Source organism: Bemisia tabaci, chromosome 4 (assembly GCF_918797505.1).
Source record: "Bemisia tabaci chromosome 4, PGI_BMITA_v3".
In the NCBI taxonomy this organism is placed as follows: Eukaryota; Metazoa; Arthropoda; class Insecta; order Hemiptera; family Aleyrodidae; genus Bemisia; species Bemisia tabaci.
Window position 1 is genome coordinate 4,609,128 of NC_092796.1, and position 17,900 is coordinate 4,627,027.

Genomic DNA, 17,900 nt, shown 5'->3' on the forward strand with positions numbered 1-17,900 from the left:
GTCTGCATGATAATGTCACAGACGATACGCTATCACTGAGAAGTGCGAACAACAAAGCAGCAAGCTTAGCGGGAAAATGTTCTGTTGGTATAATCTCTCGAGCTCCAACCGGTTTCCTATTAACCTACAATGGCCGCTTATCACAAGGTTAGTTGCACGCGTGCACATCACCCAGCGTTAGAAATGCATCGTCTCATTTTCCGCTAACGGCGGCGAAGTTGTTTATCGTAGAATGCAGATATTGGCCAATTGAGGGCTGGACGCGAAACAAAGCTGGATTTTTCCGAGACACGGATACGCCCGCCCGCCCGGGGTAGGAACGCCCTTCAGCCTGACCTCATACTGGCTACGAGAGACTAGATTTTCCTAGGTCTTATGTCGTCGAGCGAGTGAAAGCTTCGACGGCACGTGCCAATATGCAAACGATGCGACGGTCCTAGGCTCCCGACAAGGAAAATCCGCAACGACCTGAAAACACATTTTTAATCTGGCAATGCTTTACAAGTTCAATCCTAGGTCTACTGTGCATATATCAGAAAGGATTTCATCCTTTTTTCGGAGGAGGGGGGGGGGATGCAGAAACAGTGTCGGCTTAAAAACGAGGGAAAATGCCTCAAAATGCCTTTGTAAATGAAAGAGCGTCCAAAATTTACGTTACGCATTTTTTCGGATTCTTTTCGGTTTTCCTCCTCTCATACTTAACTCTTTAAATGAAAAACTTTTCACCGACAATTCTTAAAAATCGCCTTGATTTTTATCCTCTGTGCGAAGAAAATTCTGCAAATACTTCAAGGAATGATGTTATTAGCTCTCCTTTAAGGAAAAAAAGAAAAAAAAAAAAAAAAAAAAAAAAAATAGGAGCGAAGGTATTCGTATACGTGGTTGTGGACTGACACCATCGATTTACATTCTCCCAACAGAGTTTAGGCTCCTCATTTAAAGCTCAGGTCTCTCGGTCACTTTAAAGTAACTCCATGAGTGCGAAGCATCATTTCCCACCGTGTAATAGTTAGACCGTGTTAGGCAGAAAGGAACCAAGCTACATCAGTTACTGCTAAATTTTATTGGGCCATTTAATTTTTTCCATGAAAACGGTTGTGCGGATTTTTGCGCAAATTTCAGTGAATTCTCGGATATTTTCAAAACGTTCTCTTGTAAAAAATGAATTACCCAGTTAAATTTGGCAAAAGCTGATGTGGCTTGGTTCCTTTCTGCTATACGCGGTCCAGTTCGGGGAGAGGGCATAAGATTTTAAGACGACAGTACCCCGGATTCCCGACCAACGACCCCAACATTAAGCTAAGACGCGTGTATGCGCGGATCCGCAAATGCCCTCAAAAAGTGTCATTCGCCGCACAGTGGATCGAGTCAACCGGAAAGTTCGGACATGAAATCTCAGACTAAAAACTGAAAACTTTGATGTATGTTACGTCACATTTTAAATTGTAAGGGGTGCCTCGTGATGAAAATTTCACGAGGAAACCGATGGAACCGCTTTTAAAACCTCAAATTTTGGTAAAAACGGAGGTGCAAGCTTTTTAAGTTTTGTCTGACATTTCCAATTGACTCGGTCCACTGCGCGGCGCTCTCCTGAGTCTGGATGACAGATGTGACAGCTAGCTGCATACTGGACCGTTCAAATATCGATCTATGCATTGCACGCCCTCCTCGGTGGCTTTTATCTAACCGTAGTCCTACCATACCTCCCGGGTGATGGATAAAAATAGACCTCCTGGATTTTCCGCCCAGAAAAGTTCAACTGCGTCGAATGACCAGCTCCTGGCAACGCGCGAACCGACTAACCCAGTGAAAATCTCCGCGCCTCTACTGCCAGATTTCCAGAAAAAAAATATCAGGGGGTCGCTTTCGTGCACTGAAAAAATTCGGTCACGTGAACCGGACGTTCGATGTTCCGTATCATCTCAAATATTCGGTTTGTCAAACTGAAATTTGGTATCGTGTGTCCGAACGCTCGGCATATACGACCAAACTTTGTCCGTCAGTTCACTTTTCCGCACAAGTTCGGTTACACAAACCGAATTAGTATGGATAATGGATGGAACACCGAACTTCGGTACGTACGACCAAACTTTGTTCTCAGGTCACTTTGCACAAGTTCGGTTACACGAACCGAAAGTTCGGTTTGACTAACCGAAAATTCAGTTTGATGAACCGAAATAGTTGGGATGATATGGAACTCCGAACTTCCGAACTCGATACATACGACCGAACTTTTTTTTCAGTGTCAGTGGCGTGGCGTGAATTGCGATGTATCGATTGTTATGTCATTTGAAACTATGGTAAAGAATCGATTATTAAGGTGTTCGCTGCGAACACCCTGTCTATCGATCCTTTTCTATAGTTTTAAATAACATAACAATCGATATATCGCAAAGCACGCCACGCCAATGTTCAGTGTGGCTGTGACGCAACCAAACTTTTGATTAGCCCTCCACGCCTTTGGATTTTTGAAGATGACGCTCTGCAAGATCTAGAATTTTAACTTCATACTCTGAGCTGTTGTTGCCAAAAAATTGATTGAAATGTCATTTCTAAAGCGAAAGTAATACCACGCGCGTCTATTCAACGAGAAATTCAAAATTTTCAAGGAACTCGACAACCGAGTGAAAGGTGGCCTATTTCGCGCACGCATTGGCATGCGAGAGCCTTTTTAAAAGTCGCGAAGCTCTCTTAAAGGCTGAATTCTTGACACAGCGCTTCCGCTGCAGCGGTGCAAGCTGTGCAGTGGAAAAAGGTCAGCGTGAAAGGTTAGTTTTAAGCGTGCCGCCTTCGCGATGGCACATGCGGGCATCATTTTGGCACGCGCGGTGACTCGTAAGAAATCTAACGCACGCCAACAGGAACGGAAACTGCAATAAATTCCGGAAAGACATATTCCACATCAGGTTCTCTTGGTAGCTCCTATAATAACACGGGCGTCACTAAGCAAAAAAGATGTATCTGCAACGAGAGATAAAAAAAAAAAAAAAAAGATGAAAAACGGCGTAGCTGCTATAGCAATACAGGATACAATATGGATGTACGATGCTTTTTAAGTTGCTTAAGTCTCTTAAGTAAGATTTAGGCTCCCGAATAGCAGTCATGCAGCGCAACCTCCTATGGGCGCGGGCCGTAGAGTACATAGAGCCATCATGTAAATGAGATAGTTGGCGCCATTTTTAAGCATTTCCCAGTTTCTGAATTTCGAGACTCCTGTGTCACGCCAGGTCACTTTTTTGATACATGATCGATTGTTTTCAATACACGGGCTCAGCCATCCAATATATACAAAGAAGATAGGAATTACTGCATATTTCGCCTCGCCACTTTGGATCCAAAATGTATCGAAAAAGTGACCAAAGCTCGGCGCACACCGGGCTCGGAACTCGTCGACCGCGGAAGATAGCGCCAGCTCTCCTATTTACATTACGACTCTATGATGCGAACGAAATTCTCCGAAAAATTTTACATTATTATAAGTTTTAAAGGCCTCCCATCGGGTGATTTTGACGAGAGAGGGCGGAACTAGACAAAGTCCAGCGAGCGTTGTCGCCAGAATAAACAAGAGAAGTACTATAAATGCCGTTACCGACTTGTAATGAGAGTAAGACTCGAGCTGCGTTATCTGGCAATTTTAAAGTTCAACCAACCGAATTTATCGTGTATTTTGCTGCCTCCCGTAAGCTAATATTACGTTGGTGACAGTTCATAAACTCGTTCAACCCGTACTGATACGGCAAACTGATATGGCGCGTGTGTACACAAGCAAATAGAATTTCGGCAACTTGTAAGACTCTGAAGTCGTTCAGATAGACCAGAAGTATTCACCAGATGCACCGAAACATTGGACTATCTCACTTTGAGACGGCTGCGATTTTGCCAAACTTATTCTGCCTTTGCTCGGTGCAACACCTCTAGACATGTTCGGAGAGTCGGTTGAAATTCTAGAATTAAAGTTTAATTTAAATAATTAACCCGTCGTGCTAAGAAAGAACGCCGTATGAACCTTCCGCCGTTGCCAAATTTCCTTTGATAAAGTTCGAGTTTCCTGGTAAATTTCTGAATATTTTCCTTCCAATTTTACATAAAGTTTCTGAAAATTTCAGGGGAAAATATTCATAACTTTTCTAAAAAATACGCATTCTACCGAGAAAAATTTGGAAACTCTCGAATATTCTTACGGCATTCTTCCTTACCACGGCAGTAATGACTAGGGGAGGCAATCGAATTTGGAGGGAAGACACGCTATGACGGACACAATTTTCATTCAACGAAACCATGATGAGAGGGAAATATAATCGAACAAGTCTCAAGTAATTGAATGTGTCATCAATTGTTTCGACTTACCTTGACATATTTTTTAAAAGTTCGGAATTGATCTTCTTAAGTGCTTTTCCAGGTTCCCTTTAATTTTCCCGAGGTTTTTTCCCCCTCTATTCATCATTACGCAACCCCAACTTAAGGAAATCTTCGTGTATTTGTATGAATTCTTAGTTTCGCTTGAATGTATGAATTTTGAACGAGGACGACCCATCGCATGACCCCGTGGTTTTTGAAACCATGGAGTACGTTCTACAGTTACGTAACCCTTTTGAGGAAATCTTCGTCAGGGTTTTGGATTTTGCTGCAATACGCAAAATTTCAAGGAAAACGCTCGATTGGTGCATTTCTGCAATAATTCACTCCATTGTTCTTGAAATTTGCCCACAACTGCATGTGCAGATTTTCCGAGTATCCGTGTAGTCTTTCCGTTGTATAATGCATAACATCTGAATGAAAGGGAAGTTCTATGGATGTAACGGAATAACGAGGATGTATGGATGTTACAAGGTTTACCTTGTTGATTTAAAAAACTTTATACAGGGTGATCCAAAAGTCCCTTCCGCCCCCTCTAACTTTTTACCTAATTGAGATAAAGATTTGAAACTTGGGGGATATTCCTAGGTCAAAGGGAGCTACTTTTTGGCCCCCCTAAAATTTTCAGGGGGCCCCCCTTGGGGGGGCAACGGCCCCCAACTTTTAATTTTCAAATGGGAAGACCCCCTTTGTGATAGCTCGTTCGAAAGAGCATAAAAAAAGAAAACTTTTCGCGCAAACCCGAAGTCAATATCTCAAACCGTTTCAAAATGGCGGCCGGTTAAAGTTCAAAATGGCCGAAAATTCACACCAGTTATTTGTCGATGGATTTGCGCGAAAATCGGTATGTAGGGGTATTTTGACACAAGAAAAACGAATTTGACGTTAGATTTTCAAAAAAACCAAAATTTCCAAAATGGCCGCCGGTTAAAGTTCAAAATGACCAAAAATTGATTTTTTTAGAAATCTAAGTTCAAATTTGTTTATCTTATGCCAAAATACTCTCAAATTCCAAGTTTTAGGCAAATCCATCAGGAAAAAACCGAGGTGAAAATTTTCGGCCATTTTAAACCTCAACCGGCGGCCATTTTGGAAATTTTGGTTTTTTTTGAAAATCTATCGTCAAATTCGTTTTTTCTCGTGTCAAAATACCCCTACATACCGATTTTCGCGCAACTCCATCGACAAATAAACCGGTGTGAATTTTCGGCCATTTTGAACTTTAACCGGCCGCCATTTTGAAACGGTTTGAGATATTGACTTCGGGTTTGCGCGAAAAGTTTTCTTTTTTATGTTCTTTCGAACGAGCTATCACAAAGGGGGTCTTCCTATTTGAAAATTAAAAGTTGGGGGCCGTTGCCCCCCAAGGAGGGCCCCCCGGAAAATTTTAGGGGGGCCAAAAAGTAGCTCCCTTTGACCTAGGAATATCCCCCAAGTTTCAAATCTTTATCTCAATTAGGTAAAAAGTTAGAAGGGGTGGAAGGGACTTTTGGATCACCCTGTATTAGAGAGCCCGAACTGCTATTTTCCATATGGTGTAAAAGTTACCCTCGAAAGTTTACCTGCGATTTGGCGACGCGAATCCCCACCCGCACTCAAAGTAAGAAGGGCGCCCAAGTTCGCCTTCAATCATTTTAGTATGCAACACGGGCTACCGCAGACCACGAATAGTTGCGTCCGTACCGCAACCTCGCCTTCAAAATTTGAGGAACCTGATAGGCGGAAGGCTGTAGGTGTCTGTTTTGAAACCTCTAGCAAGATATGTAGAGGAAAGTCACCAACAAATTTTGTAAAACCAACTCGATTTTGAACTTGATCATTTTCAACTACTGCTTTGAATACGTAGGTTTTTTTTTTTTGTAATGTACGGTTTGTTGCGTGTTTTTTTTCTGATTTCCTTGTCCTCTCTCGTTTTTGAAGGAAGTCCTCAATCTCACCGGCCCTTTTCCTCCTGCCGATCAAATAACCATTTTTACGTGCGGACTTTATTTGCGCGTCAACGTTGGAGTGAAAGTTTAGGCTTTTTCATCTTTTTTCCTCGTTAGCTCTTAATTTCGCAATTGGCCTGCCCTCTCAGTCATCCATTTACATTGTTGCTCTAAGTCGTCAAAAGAAGGAAGTTCTGAACCCATAAAACGACCAAGTGATTGGGCTACCTGGATTCCTACGAATTTTGCCTTTTGAAACATCTCAAGATGAATTGAAAAACGAGTAGCCTGATTTTGCAAGTAATGGCTTCAGCGGTAGGTGCAACTCAAATCTTGTTTCAAAAGTAAACGTAATGTGATCTAGACTTCATTTTGAAACAAGGAATATTTGTTTCTGATCCACTCGCATAAAAGCACGCAACTGCATTGGGAACCGAATGGTATACATACTATAGACTTATTTTTAGCACATGAGCGAGAAGCAGTCATTATTTAGTTAGTTAGTTAATTTATTTAGAGACATTCAGAAATTTACTCCGAAATGTAGGTAATGTGTGCATAACCGCTGGAGCCGAATTTTTCCGGCTCTTTCACTCGGAGATTCAACATCCATCGATGCGTCCAAAGCGTACCACTGGTCAATCAGAGGCGCTAAGCCGGACTTAAGCGCAGTCGAGGCTCGTTCTAAGTCGTGGAAAGACCGACAAAATTCGGCCCCTGAACTTAAGATCCTGGGATCAAATCTCGACCTGCGCTGTCAAAAGTCGATCTGCGATTTTCTTTACGGTTTCCAATTAAGCACATTTGCGATACTTTATAAAACATTTCCCCCGATTTTTTACGAAACTTTATCCATAAGCTGGGCAGGGACCCCTCCATCCCCTCTCCCCTTTATTTCCTGACAAATACGACACAATTTTTTTTCCTCCCAGGAAAATAACGCAATTGTTGAAATTCAGTTAGTCACGAGTAACGCAGTTTAACGTAGACCATGACCCCCTTCCCTCTAAGTGCCTTACGTACCGCCTAAACGTTCCCGAATGTTCCTGTTTCCCCGTTCCTGGTGATTATGCAACTAATTTTTCCGTTGATAGCATTGTTATTGTCGCTATCCGAGGCCATCGGTTTCATGATAAAAAGAATAAAGACATTGATCCCGTATTCCCGTATGTCGAGCCGTGTGTCGGTTTGCAAAGACGCAGATTTTCTGTTCTTCTATACACCGATGACAACTAATTGCGATTCTTGCGAGCAAGTTGCATTAAAATCCTCACTTTAAATCCATTGTAAATATCGATTTTAGGTGAGGCAGCTACTTCGACCAGGACTAGAATCGATTTTTTTTAAATACTTTTTTTAAATGAAGGGAAAAAAGCGCCTCCGACTTGAAAGCATTGCGACCGATGGCAACTGTCCCATGTGATTTTTAGTTTCACTGTCTTTACTTTTTGAAGGGACGACTGAAGACTTGCCCTTCAAAACCTCCTGAAATTTTGTGTGATTTTTTTTACCCTCTTGAGAATGCCCTTCGAAATTCCGTCTAAAAAAATGCGGCGAATTTGTTAAAAATACAATAAATACCTACCTTAACCATCGCGCAAATTTTCGATTACCGGAGTCAAGTTCCTCGCTTGTTTAGTCTCGTAATCAAACCATACATTGATATTATTACAAGGTGATGCGGAAAATGACAACAGATTAGTATTGCGGAGGAGGAAAACATGGTCTAGCTATTTTTCCCCTTTTTCCCTTAATTATATGCTCGACCAATCAGTTTTAGCATATATTGATTTAGATTGCAAGGGCACCAATCTGGATCCTTGATCTTTTGAGGCCTGTCTGTCGATCGCTCTATTGTTCCCATCCAGCACCCAAACCCAGAGATGTGCCCGTCTGTCCGAAATGTTTTGGGACCCTCGTCACCCCAACTCAGAACTTCAAAAGCTCTCGGAGTACGATCGCTGATCGATGCAATCATCCTCTCCAAGCTGTCCTATGAACTTAGCAAAACCTCTTGATGGCTCATGCAGGATTTTGGGAATTGATGTATTCAGCATGAGGATCCTCATCAAATTAAGTCGGGTACGTAATATAATGTCTAACCAGGGAGCTCACAAATAGTCGCTTAAATAGATTTTGAGGTTAGGAGTGAATTTCAGACTTTCCCATCCGCAAGTAACAAATGTTCTGTTGGCTCTAGCAAAAGTTTGCAATAAATTCAGTGTCACGGTCACGAAAAACGGGAAAAAGAGTGGATTGGAGACTTCCCAACACAAGACAAGCCCACGAGCCAGGCGGACTCTAATTTAAGCGGACGATTTTTTGCGCAGAAAGAGAAGGGCAAAGTGTATTCGCATCGAGATGTACACACGTGGCCATAGCTCGCAGGGAAAGAAAAGCCTGTCTCCATCTGTGTTAATATTTCAATCGCATTCTTCCTCTCCCCAGAATCTGTTTTTTTATTATTTTTTTTTTAATCGATGCAGGAGGAGCAGAAATCGAAGGATTAAATTTGCAAAACTGGTCGAGTTACCTAATGAAAGATGGGGTTATCTTTCTCGTTCGCCGTAACTTTTGGCCTTCGATCCACAAACGGCGCGTGCATGGGGCTTCGGGGGCTTCAACGCTCCACTTTTTTGGGAGCGGAGGGGCTAATTTTTTATCAATGAAACGTGAACTTTGTTCCAAATCGGAGCCCAAAGCTTTAATTAATAAATTTCAGCGTAGCTTTTTGATACCCTCCAAAGTTCAAGATTCGGGTGCTGATCGATAGGTTTGGATGCCACTGTAACGACATTTGATTAAGGTTTGCAATCGAATGCCCGAAAGCAAAGTTGCAACTTTTTCCAAACCAACGATTTAAGTTCACTTAAGTGGCGTCATAGCTGCCACAAGTTCTTTTATGCAGTATGCGCTATTGTGAACTTATCTATACACTTTTGGTTTCGACTTTGATTCAAGTCCTCTTCATCTTAAGGCTTGATACCTAGCTGCATTTTTTTTGAGAAGCTACAGTGTAGGAAGTACTTGACTCTGACGTTCCCAGTTTTAGCAAACTGCCGAAAGAATTCCTGACTGCAGTCATATATCTATTTACAGTTATCTACTTTCAAGGACCAACTTTCGGCCAATCGTAGTTTTCGGTCAGAGGAACTCAATTCCAACGGAAAACCAAATTTTCCCAAGTTTTAGTGGGGGCAACGCGCATCAACTTTGATCACCTGACCGCAGTTTGGTTTCAATGATCGAAAATTATAATACTGGCCTGCCTCAACAACGTCGAAAAAAAAACTCAGATTCGTGTAGAATACCAGAATTTTGGGGGCACTCGGAGCGAAAACTTCGGTTATCTGCTCCCAAAATTCTGGTATTCTCCACGAATCTGAGTTTTTTTTTCGGCGTAGTTGAGGCAGGCCAGTGTTATACTTTTCGATCATTGAAACCAAATTAACTGCGGTCCTGCTATTCTTCGCTCCAATGAAACTGGATCGTGTAGAATACCAGAATTTTGGGGGCAGATAACCGAACCGCTCCAGATATTCCCAAAATTCTGGTACTCAACACAAATCTGATTTTTTTTCGGCGTAGTTGAGGCAGGCCAGTTCAAATTGCGAAACCCTGTCCGAGTACGCGAATACTCGGGCCTCAGCAGAGTCGGCGATTCTACGTGGCCGGTAGATTGTGTTGTGGTAGGCCCCAAATTCGGGCTGGGCGTCGGGCGAATTTCGGGTCGCGCTCCATTGCGTCGCAGCGCCGAAATTCGAGCCCGGGCCCGGGCGGGGGACGCGGGGTCCGGGGGGGGGGGGGCGGGTCGGTGATCGGGCGGACGTCCACGCGCGCCGTGACGGCGTCCCCACTGCGCCTCCTGTTGAACGAGGTCGGTGATCCAGGCCGCGATCCACGTGGAGGAGCAGGCCGACGGTTTCTCGCCCGGCAAACCGTCGGCCTGCCCCTCAGCCTCGCGCGCCGCTCCGCGAGCTGCATCATCCCGGGCGCCGCGCTCGGTAGGCCGCACAAGTTACACACTCTCGTCTTCTGACGAGTCTCGCTCTCGCCTCCGCGTTCGAGCGGCTGAGCTTTTGAACGCTCGTTTCCAATGTCGGCATTTTTACGTGATGCGACTCTGCTCAGCCCTTATTTGTTTATTTATTTTACATACGTGCCAAAGAGCCCCATGATTGGGACTATGGCACATGTCAAAGTCTACAGTTATAGTTGCAACGAAATTATTCGTAACGAAATTCGAACCTAAATTTTAAAAAGTAACTTAAATAGTAATTTAATTGAAATAGTTCAGCAATATTGTGGTTTCCCTCGCAACATTCTTTGGTTCGTATGAAATGGAAAGTCGATAATTAGGGAAAAATATGGAAATGACCTTTTTACCGGAAGTAAAAATTAATGCAAACTGAAGACGCTTTTTGAGAGTATCTCGCTGTTATCTACAGCTCATTATTAGCTCTTATATTTAATTGAAAATTTTTGCTCCAAAAAGAAAAAACCGCAAATTCGACTGCTATTTTTCGAAGTACGGCTCCGATCTATAGGTACCACCACATCTCTACTAAAAGTGACTCCTGCTGAAGTAAAATTTATATTAAAGTATTCCGATTTCTCGTCGTAAAATAATTTTACAGCTTCGAGTGAGATATGTCCGTGGTTATTTAATTCATATCATAGAGTAAGAGTTGGTGCCTTATATTTCTTAGAGAGGGTTGAAAAATCTGGAATTCTGATGTCACCATCAGACTGGAAGCTTAAGTATTTTGCAACGACTCCTTTCTCATTCCGTGTGTTTTCTGTCGTAACCACCCTTAGTTCCCTGATCCATCGGGAGCTAATAAAAAAAGCCAAGCAGAAATGGATCCCCTCTTGCTCACTGAAAAAAAACTCCGGCCGAGGAAGCCGTACTTACGGGCTATTCAGACATACCGTCCGCGTTCCGGGCTCAAAGGCCGAAAGTTCCGAGTCTAGCACACGGAGCAGTCGAAACTATGGCTCCAGCACTCGGAACTTTCGGCCTCTGAGCTCGGAACGGACGGAATATCTACATAGCCCGTAACTTTTTTTCAGTGTAGCCTTATAGAGGGACGGCTGTGTTTAGAACGAAATTCAACCCCTTGCCCTTGCATAAAGTTTCGACTGGACTATTGAACGAAACCCTCCAGAACGAAGCACTCGGAACTTTCGGCCTCTGAGCCCAGAACGGACGGAATATCTATAAGTCCGTAACTTTTTTTACAGCGTAGACTTGTGGAGGGACGGCTGTGTTTAGAACGAAATTCAACCCCTTGCATAAAATTTCGAAAGGGCTATTGAAGGAAACACCTGTTTCTTGGCCAGGATATGCAGGCCCGATTCTCTCCTGCACCTGGCACCCCCGCTCGGACGGCGGCGGTGCATTCACCTCGGAGGATCCTGGGAGCGGGGCCGGCGCTGGCCGTGAGGAGGCAACTCGGGATTGCGTAAGCGCAGGGTCCTTGACGGGCGCGCTGGGCGAGTGCAACGAACCTCCCGAAAAAGCGCATCCCAACCCAGCGCCGCGTGTCCACGTGCCGCAACCCTCCGACTGCATTTCACAGTGACGCAACCAGGGGAGCCCGGGGCCGGGCGGGGAGGGGCGGAGCGCCGCGCCCCGCCGCCCTCCGGGGTCTCCACGTGGAGCCGAAAACTTTCTCGGGTCCCCGATCTAGGCTGCGTTTGCGTTGTCAACGCACTGCCGCATTGCCGCGCCGCGCTCCCTGTCCGCCGGTCGCATCGCCGCTCCCGAGTTCCTAGTTCCTAGTCCGAGCTTCCGCCGCCACCGCGCCCCCGCCCAGAACTTCCGAGTTTCCCGAGTTTTCCGGAGTTTCCCGCGGTCGAGTCCATGTGTCCTAGTGGTGTTTCCGCGTGTGTACGCTATGGCTGAGCTCTGGGACCAGAAACAGAAGAAATGGATTAAGCACTTGTGGCAGATCAAGCCCAACACAGTCAGCGGTGAGTAGCCAGCAAGACGCCGAATAAACAAAGAAATGTGGAAAATAATCTGGAGTGTAGGATATACCGAACGAAGGGTCGAGGAAAGGGTGGATTTTAAGTGTCTCTGTGGCGGTTGCATTTCCGGTTTGCGAAGGTTGCATGCGTTTTGAACTTTTCTGGAGGTAGAGCAGGGAGGGTTGACATACGCTACAGAATATCGGGGGAAATCGTTGTGTGGGATTATCATTTTAATAATGCATTCGGAAGGTTTAAAAAATCAGGGCATTTTTAGTGTCTCTGTGACGGTTGCATTTCCGGTTTGCAAAGTTTGTTACATGCGTTTTGAACTTTTCTTGAGGTAGAGCAGGGAGGGTTGACGTACGCTACAGAATATCGGGGGAAATCGTTGTGTGGGATTATCATTTTAATAATGCATTCGAAAGGTTTAAAAAAATCAGATGCATTTTTGTGTCTCTTCGAAAATTGCATCGCTTCTGAAGTCCACGCAGTATTTTGAACTTTTCTCAATTGCATCGTCCCTGAAGTTCACATGGTATTTTGAACTTTTCTAGAGTCAGAAGAAAAGAGCTCATTTGAAACAGAATATAGGAAAGAAAATTGGAAACATTTTTCCGGTCATCGCGGTCAAGGGAGTTATGGGACATTTTTTTCTCTCCTTTTTTTTTTTTTCTTAATGGGCATGCTTAGGTATGATTTTGAGTAGGAAACGCCTCCGGTCTCCGGTTATACGTTGTGATAAAAATACATATATTTCGCTGAAAACCACGAAACCATCCCTCAACTCCGTATTTTTTAAATCTGAAACAAAGTAAATATTAAGTAAAAACAGTGTCCCTCATCGGTGCATTTTTATTTTCATCTAAAGAGAGCCTACCTTTTGCATGCGCGCAAGAGATTTTTTCCCGAGTCGTAGTCTTGCTCCACGTTAAGTTTTGATCGACGTTCCATTCCTTTTTCGACCTGAATTTCGCGTGTTTTGTCTCTAATATGTATCTTCGCCGCGACCCTACCCCGCCATCCGGAAATGCACTTATCGCCATAGTGGGATTGTCGAACTTAGAATTCGATCTCTTCCTTCTTTGTTTTTTTCTCCCATCAAGATTCTTGCATCCCTTAAGGTCCTCTCTGAAAGGTCTCTGAAAAGCATTTCGGTGATCAATCCTTTTTATCTAAATGCCTATTCAAATGAACTTGTTCAAATCTGTGAATCGTTTATCTACTTCATCACGTGATCACCAAACCAGTCTAGATGAAAACGGAGTCAACATCCCCATCTACTTCGTCGATGCAACCTGATTTTTCGTAGGTTTTCGGCAAATTTTTAGACTAACTATGCAATCGTTTGACCACTTTATGTGTGATTTCTCGAGAGTCTCCACGCGTTTCTTTTCAACAAAATTCTTAAACATTCGGCAGCATGTACGTACACCTACGCCAAATCAAGTAAACTTCCACCCTTCAATTGCATTGCACACTTTGAAACTCTTCTTTGCCTCCACAGACGCGACTCTCATGCCGTGCCATGCAGCGTATTTTCCCGGAATACCACTATTAAAACACTTGGGAGCTCATATCGTATACATCGCAAAATGTAGGCGCAATTAACCTCGTCGCGAACATTCAAACTTCTACAATTGCAATTATTTTTCGATCTCCATAATCGCGTTTTAGTGACACCGATTTGGTTTTTTTCTGGATGGAATGTCAATCACTTGCCCTGCCCTAATTTTAAGAATAAGAGTGAAAAATACTTAGAGGACGACAAAATCATTTTAAAACAAAAAAAATCGGATTCTAGAAACAACGAAGCTTGAATTTTTTTTTTAAAATGGACGGATTTGTAGTTTTCGTAAGATCCATGCAGATTTTTGATAAGGGAGAGTCGTTTCTTCTAGGTTCAGAGGTTTACCGCAAATCTGTAATTGAAAAAGAGGAAAAATGTTTTTTCTCCTCATGCATGACCGACCGCAAATATCCTCCAAATAAACTTGTCTTACCAACAGTAAGCTTTTTTGTAACGTTCATTTGAATTTTTGCTCACTCGCTTATTCATTTTCGGGTAATAAGTTATCAAGTATTTATTTCACAACTAAATCGGCGCCACCTTGCCCCCTTCTCTTTTTCATTAAAAAGACAATTTTAATAAAAAAAAGGAAAGAAAATGTTTTTTCTAATTTTTAACAACGTTTACTTCCAACACAGAAATTCTGTCCCATGTTTTATTGAATTGTCTCGAAAATAGTTCAAAAACAATTTATTCTCCCCAAATTTTATAATTTTCGTAAGCAACATATTTTGTGAAAGGGAGCGTTCTTTCTGCCAAGAGGTTCCAAGGTTCTCCTCCAGGCAGAAATTGCAATTCGATGTATATTTATCATTTTGTTCCCACAATTAGCTCGATTTGTTCAAGCACCATGTAAAATGCACTTTTCTCAGCACCCTCTTCCTCTCGCAATCCAAACTCAAACCTCCCCCTCCCTCATTATGAATATCTTTTTCCTTGTACGCATACGAGTAGTCGTGGAAAAACTTTTTGTAATGAATAAATTACTGTGGTGTGGACATCAGAACTGCATACCGGTGACTGTGACACAGATATAGTTACAGCATTAGGATGGCCACTCTTCAAAACATTCCAGTCATGCCAGATTCCCTGACTTTGAGAACTTCTCATAAATGGACTACATTTTGCAATTTGGCATTATAAATTCTAGCCCGGTTCAAAAAGAACGTATGTGACATTAGATTCCCAATACACATTAGTGTTTTTCCAGAAGAACCAGAATTTATAGTTCCAAATTGCAAAATGCAGTCCAAATGATCATCCTGCAAAACTATTTCATCCAAACATTACCGTCGAAAACTCTTGGGAAATTTTTTATTGCGGTCTATTCATTTTTTTACGTCTGTAAAGGCGAAAATAGTTATTTTTCGAACACTCTACGTAGTAAGATGGTTTGGATTAGTTTCATCAAGGACCCCCTCCCCCATTTAACATCCAGTCGGATTGCGGAATTGCGTAAGCTGGTTCAGGTCTGGAGAATCGGATAGCGGGCGGGCGTGAGTCAGCGGAGGCTGGACGCGCGCATGAACTGTTGCCTACCTTGCGCTTTGAAGGCGTTTTCTGCGCTGCGTAACCAGCTCCGCGGTTGCGCTACTATTGACGAACGAACTTGATCGAACGGCCACTCCTGTGACTCTCCTCTCACCGAGCAGTGATTCCCTAAATATTTACTCCACGATCGGTATGTAGGCTTACATCCTGTTTATTTCGCGGCAAAATGCGTTGTTGCATCCGATTTAAAGAGTGATTTTAGAGGGAGGAACGCTTTTTCCTCTCTTTCCACCGCGGATCAACGCATGGGCTAAATTGACCGAGTTTAACACAAAGGAACGAACCCACATACAGTTGAAACTGAGAAAAAGAGGTTTGAAGTTTTATTTCTCCATTATGCTCAATGTAGAAAATCAACTGTAACCCCTCTTAGCATAGACTAATTTTTGTTTCTCGTCTTTGAGTTTTTGGCAGGACTACTCGACTACATACGACTAATGGAACGCAAAAGAATTCTTACCTAACTCAATTTTTTTCGAAAATGTGGCTTGGTTCCTTTCTGATGAATTCGGTCCAAATGAGGCTCTAACACGAGTTTCGGAAAGATTTCAAGATACAGCAAGAAACAGTTAGTGGTCATCGTGGATAACTGTACCTAATCAATGGTCTTTTTATTCCAAAGTTCTGGAGAGCTGAATTATGGGCTTAAGATTTCATGAAGAATAACAATTACGCGCATATTTTTCTTCTACTTTGGATTTTTACCGTTTAAGTTGGTCCAAAACGCGAAGCGAGGGCTAGAATCCATTTGGAGGTATGCAAATATCGGATACGTTTGGCATAGGATATATTTCAAAATTGTCAAATGTGTTCTTTCAAGAAGCGTCACTTTCAAAATTCGGTCAATTAATAGATTCTTTTTATAAAAGAAAATTTAAATCTACGGTCAAACACAATTTTAGTTTTTTCAAACGTTCCCTCAGCCTTTGCATCGGCGAAAACTTCTGTTTTTGCCAAAATGATCGCAGGAATTTCAAATATCCTAATCTCGTCACCGTTGCCATTTAGTCTCTCTATGACAGATCAACAACATGCAATAAAATGGTCTCGAGGAATTCAAAAGTTCTGGGATTAATTAGTTCTTTCAGAGTTCAGAAATTTTGGATAAACATAATCAATTTTCTTGAAAAGTGAAGAAAAGGCGTTCGCGATTCGCCGATATTCCACTAAATTTTCGCCCAAGTACCCTCTCATGCTCAGCATTGATCGAAGTGATCGGCGATTGGGCCACGCGCACGCCACGATCACGGTTATGAGGTAGGAAGTTCTGGCATGCGTACAAACTGTTGCCTACATAGCGTTTTGAAGGCGTTGAGTTATTAGCTGTGCCGCGTTTACCGTGACTCTCGCGCCGTCTCTCGCTGAGCCTTGTTATGACCAGGCGGACTGGCTCTACATTCTCCGGGGGCGGGGTCTGCAGGAATGAAATTTTTCTATTTTTATTCATTTTTCCTTACTTTTGATCAAATAATGTGTTCTGTATTTTTTTTGAGTCTTAACGCATTCCTGAACTTCGAATCTCACCCAAGTTTTTTTGTTCACTTTCTCATACCGTTCGCCCGTTCATCAGGTGCTTCCTCGCAAATATACATACTTGATTCTTCACCTGTTCATCAAGTCGTCACCTTCCGGCCAAAGTATCACAAGCGCCATGCGACGTTTCAAAATTTCCGCCGCCATTTTATTTTTTTACAGAGAAATTAATGGTTGAATCTGTTTGAAAATGTCACTGAGTTTCATCAGCAGCAGTGTTTCATCAGTGTTTTCGGCCAGCTTCGTTTTACAATTTCTCTGTGAGAAAATAAAATGGCGGCGGAAATTTTGAAACGTCGCATGGCGCTTGTGATACTTCGGCCGGAAGGTGATGAAGTCCCTGGTAAAAATTGGCAGTAGAATGTGTGTTCCAAAATACCATAGACCTAAAGCCGGCTGTAAGATTTCTAATAGCTTCTGCAGCCGGCTGTACAATTTTATAGCTGATTATAGCCTTTTATAGCCGATGGCGACTAAGCAACAGCCAGACGATAAAGTTTATGCCAAACGTTACTAAATACGGATACTAAGACTCAGTTAGTTTTTGGACTACCGCTCTCTTTTTGTGCCGTAGTATCTTGATTCATTTAGGGAGGAAAGCTCCGTACTTTTGAAGGATGCCTGTCATTCTTAATATATTGGAGCGCTTTTAATTCCTTATGATACTGTGCAATACCTCTAGTGTGAAATAGTTGCTTCAGACGCCGTGGCACGCTGCGGCGCGGCGGGCGGGCAGAGAGCGCGGAACGCGCATTGGCGCCTACAAACCCAACAGGGATACTTCACGCATTGCGCAATGCGTGAAGTATCCCTGTTAGGTTTGTAGGCGCCAATAATGCGTCGCCGCTCCGCTTTGTGTTAGGCTCTAATGTTTAATCTCGTGGAGTCAGCGTTTTTCAACTCATGATATTGAAATGTTTGCACACTCTGTATGGACTATTCTCATTTTAATTTATGAAAAAAAAAAAAAAAAATGTTTTAAAGGAAAA

The 17,900-nt window shown here is 43.0% G+C and overlaps 1 protein-coding gene across 2 annotated transcripts in view; it reads left to right on the forward strand.

Moving 5' to 3' along the window:
* The window catches only part of LOC109031315 (uncharacterized), a 29,810-nt gene that overhangs the window by 5,889 nt on the left and 6,021 nt on the right, over window positions 1-17,900 (forward strand). Inside the window, exon 1 of one of the 2 annotated variants that reach the window (XM_019042766.2) lies at window positions 11,996-12,260. The exons of the other annotated variant lie outside the window; for it this stretch is intronic. Within the exon in view, the coding sequence (XP_018898311.2) occupies window positions 12,185-12,260 (76 nt within the window). The 5' untranslated portion in view covers window positions 11,996-12,184. Of the gene's footprint in view, window positions 1-11,995; window positions 12,261-17,900 lie in introns of those variants that run through there. 2 annotated transcript variants of the gene reach the window in all.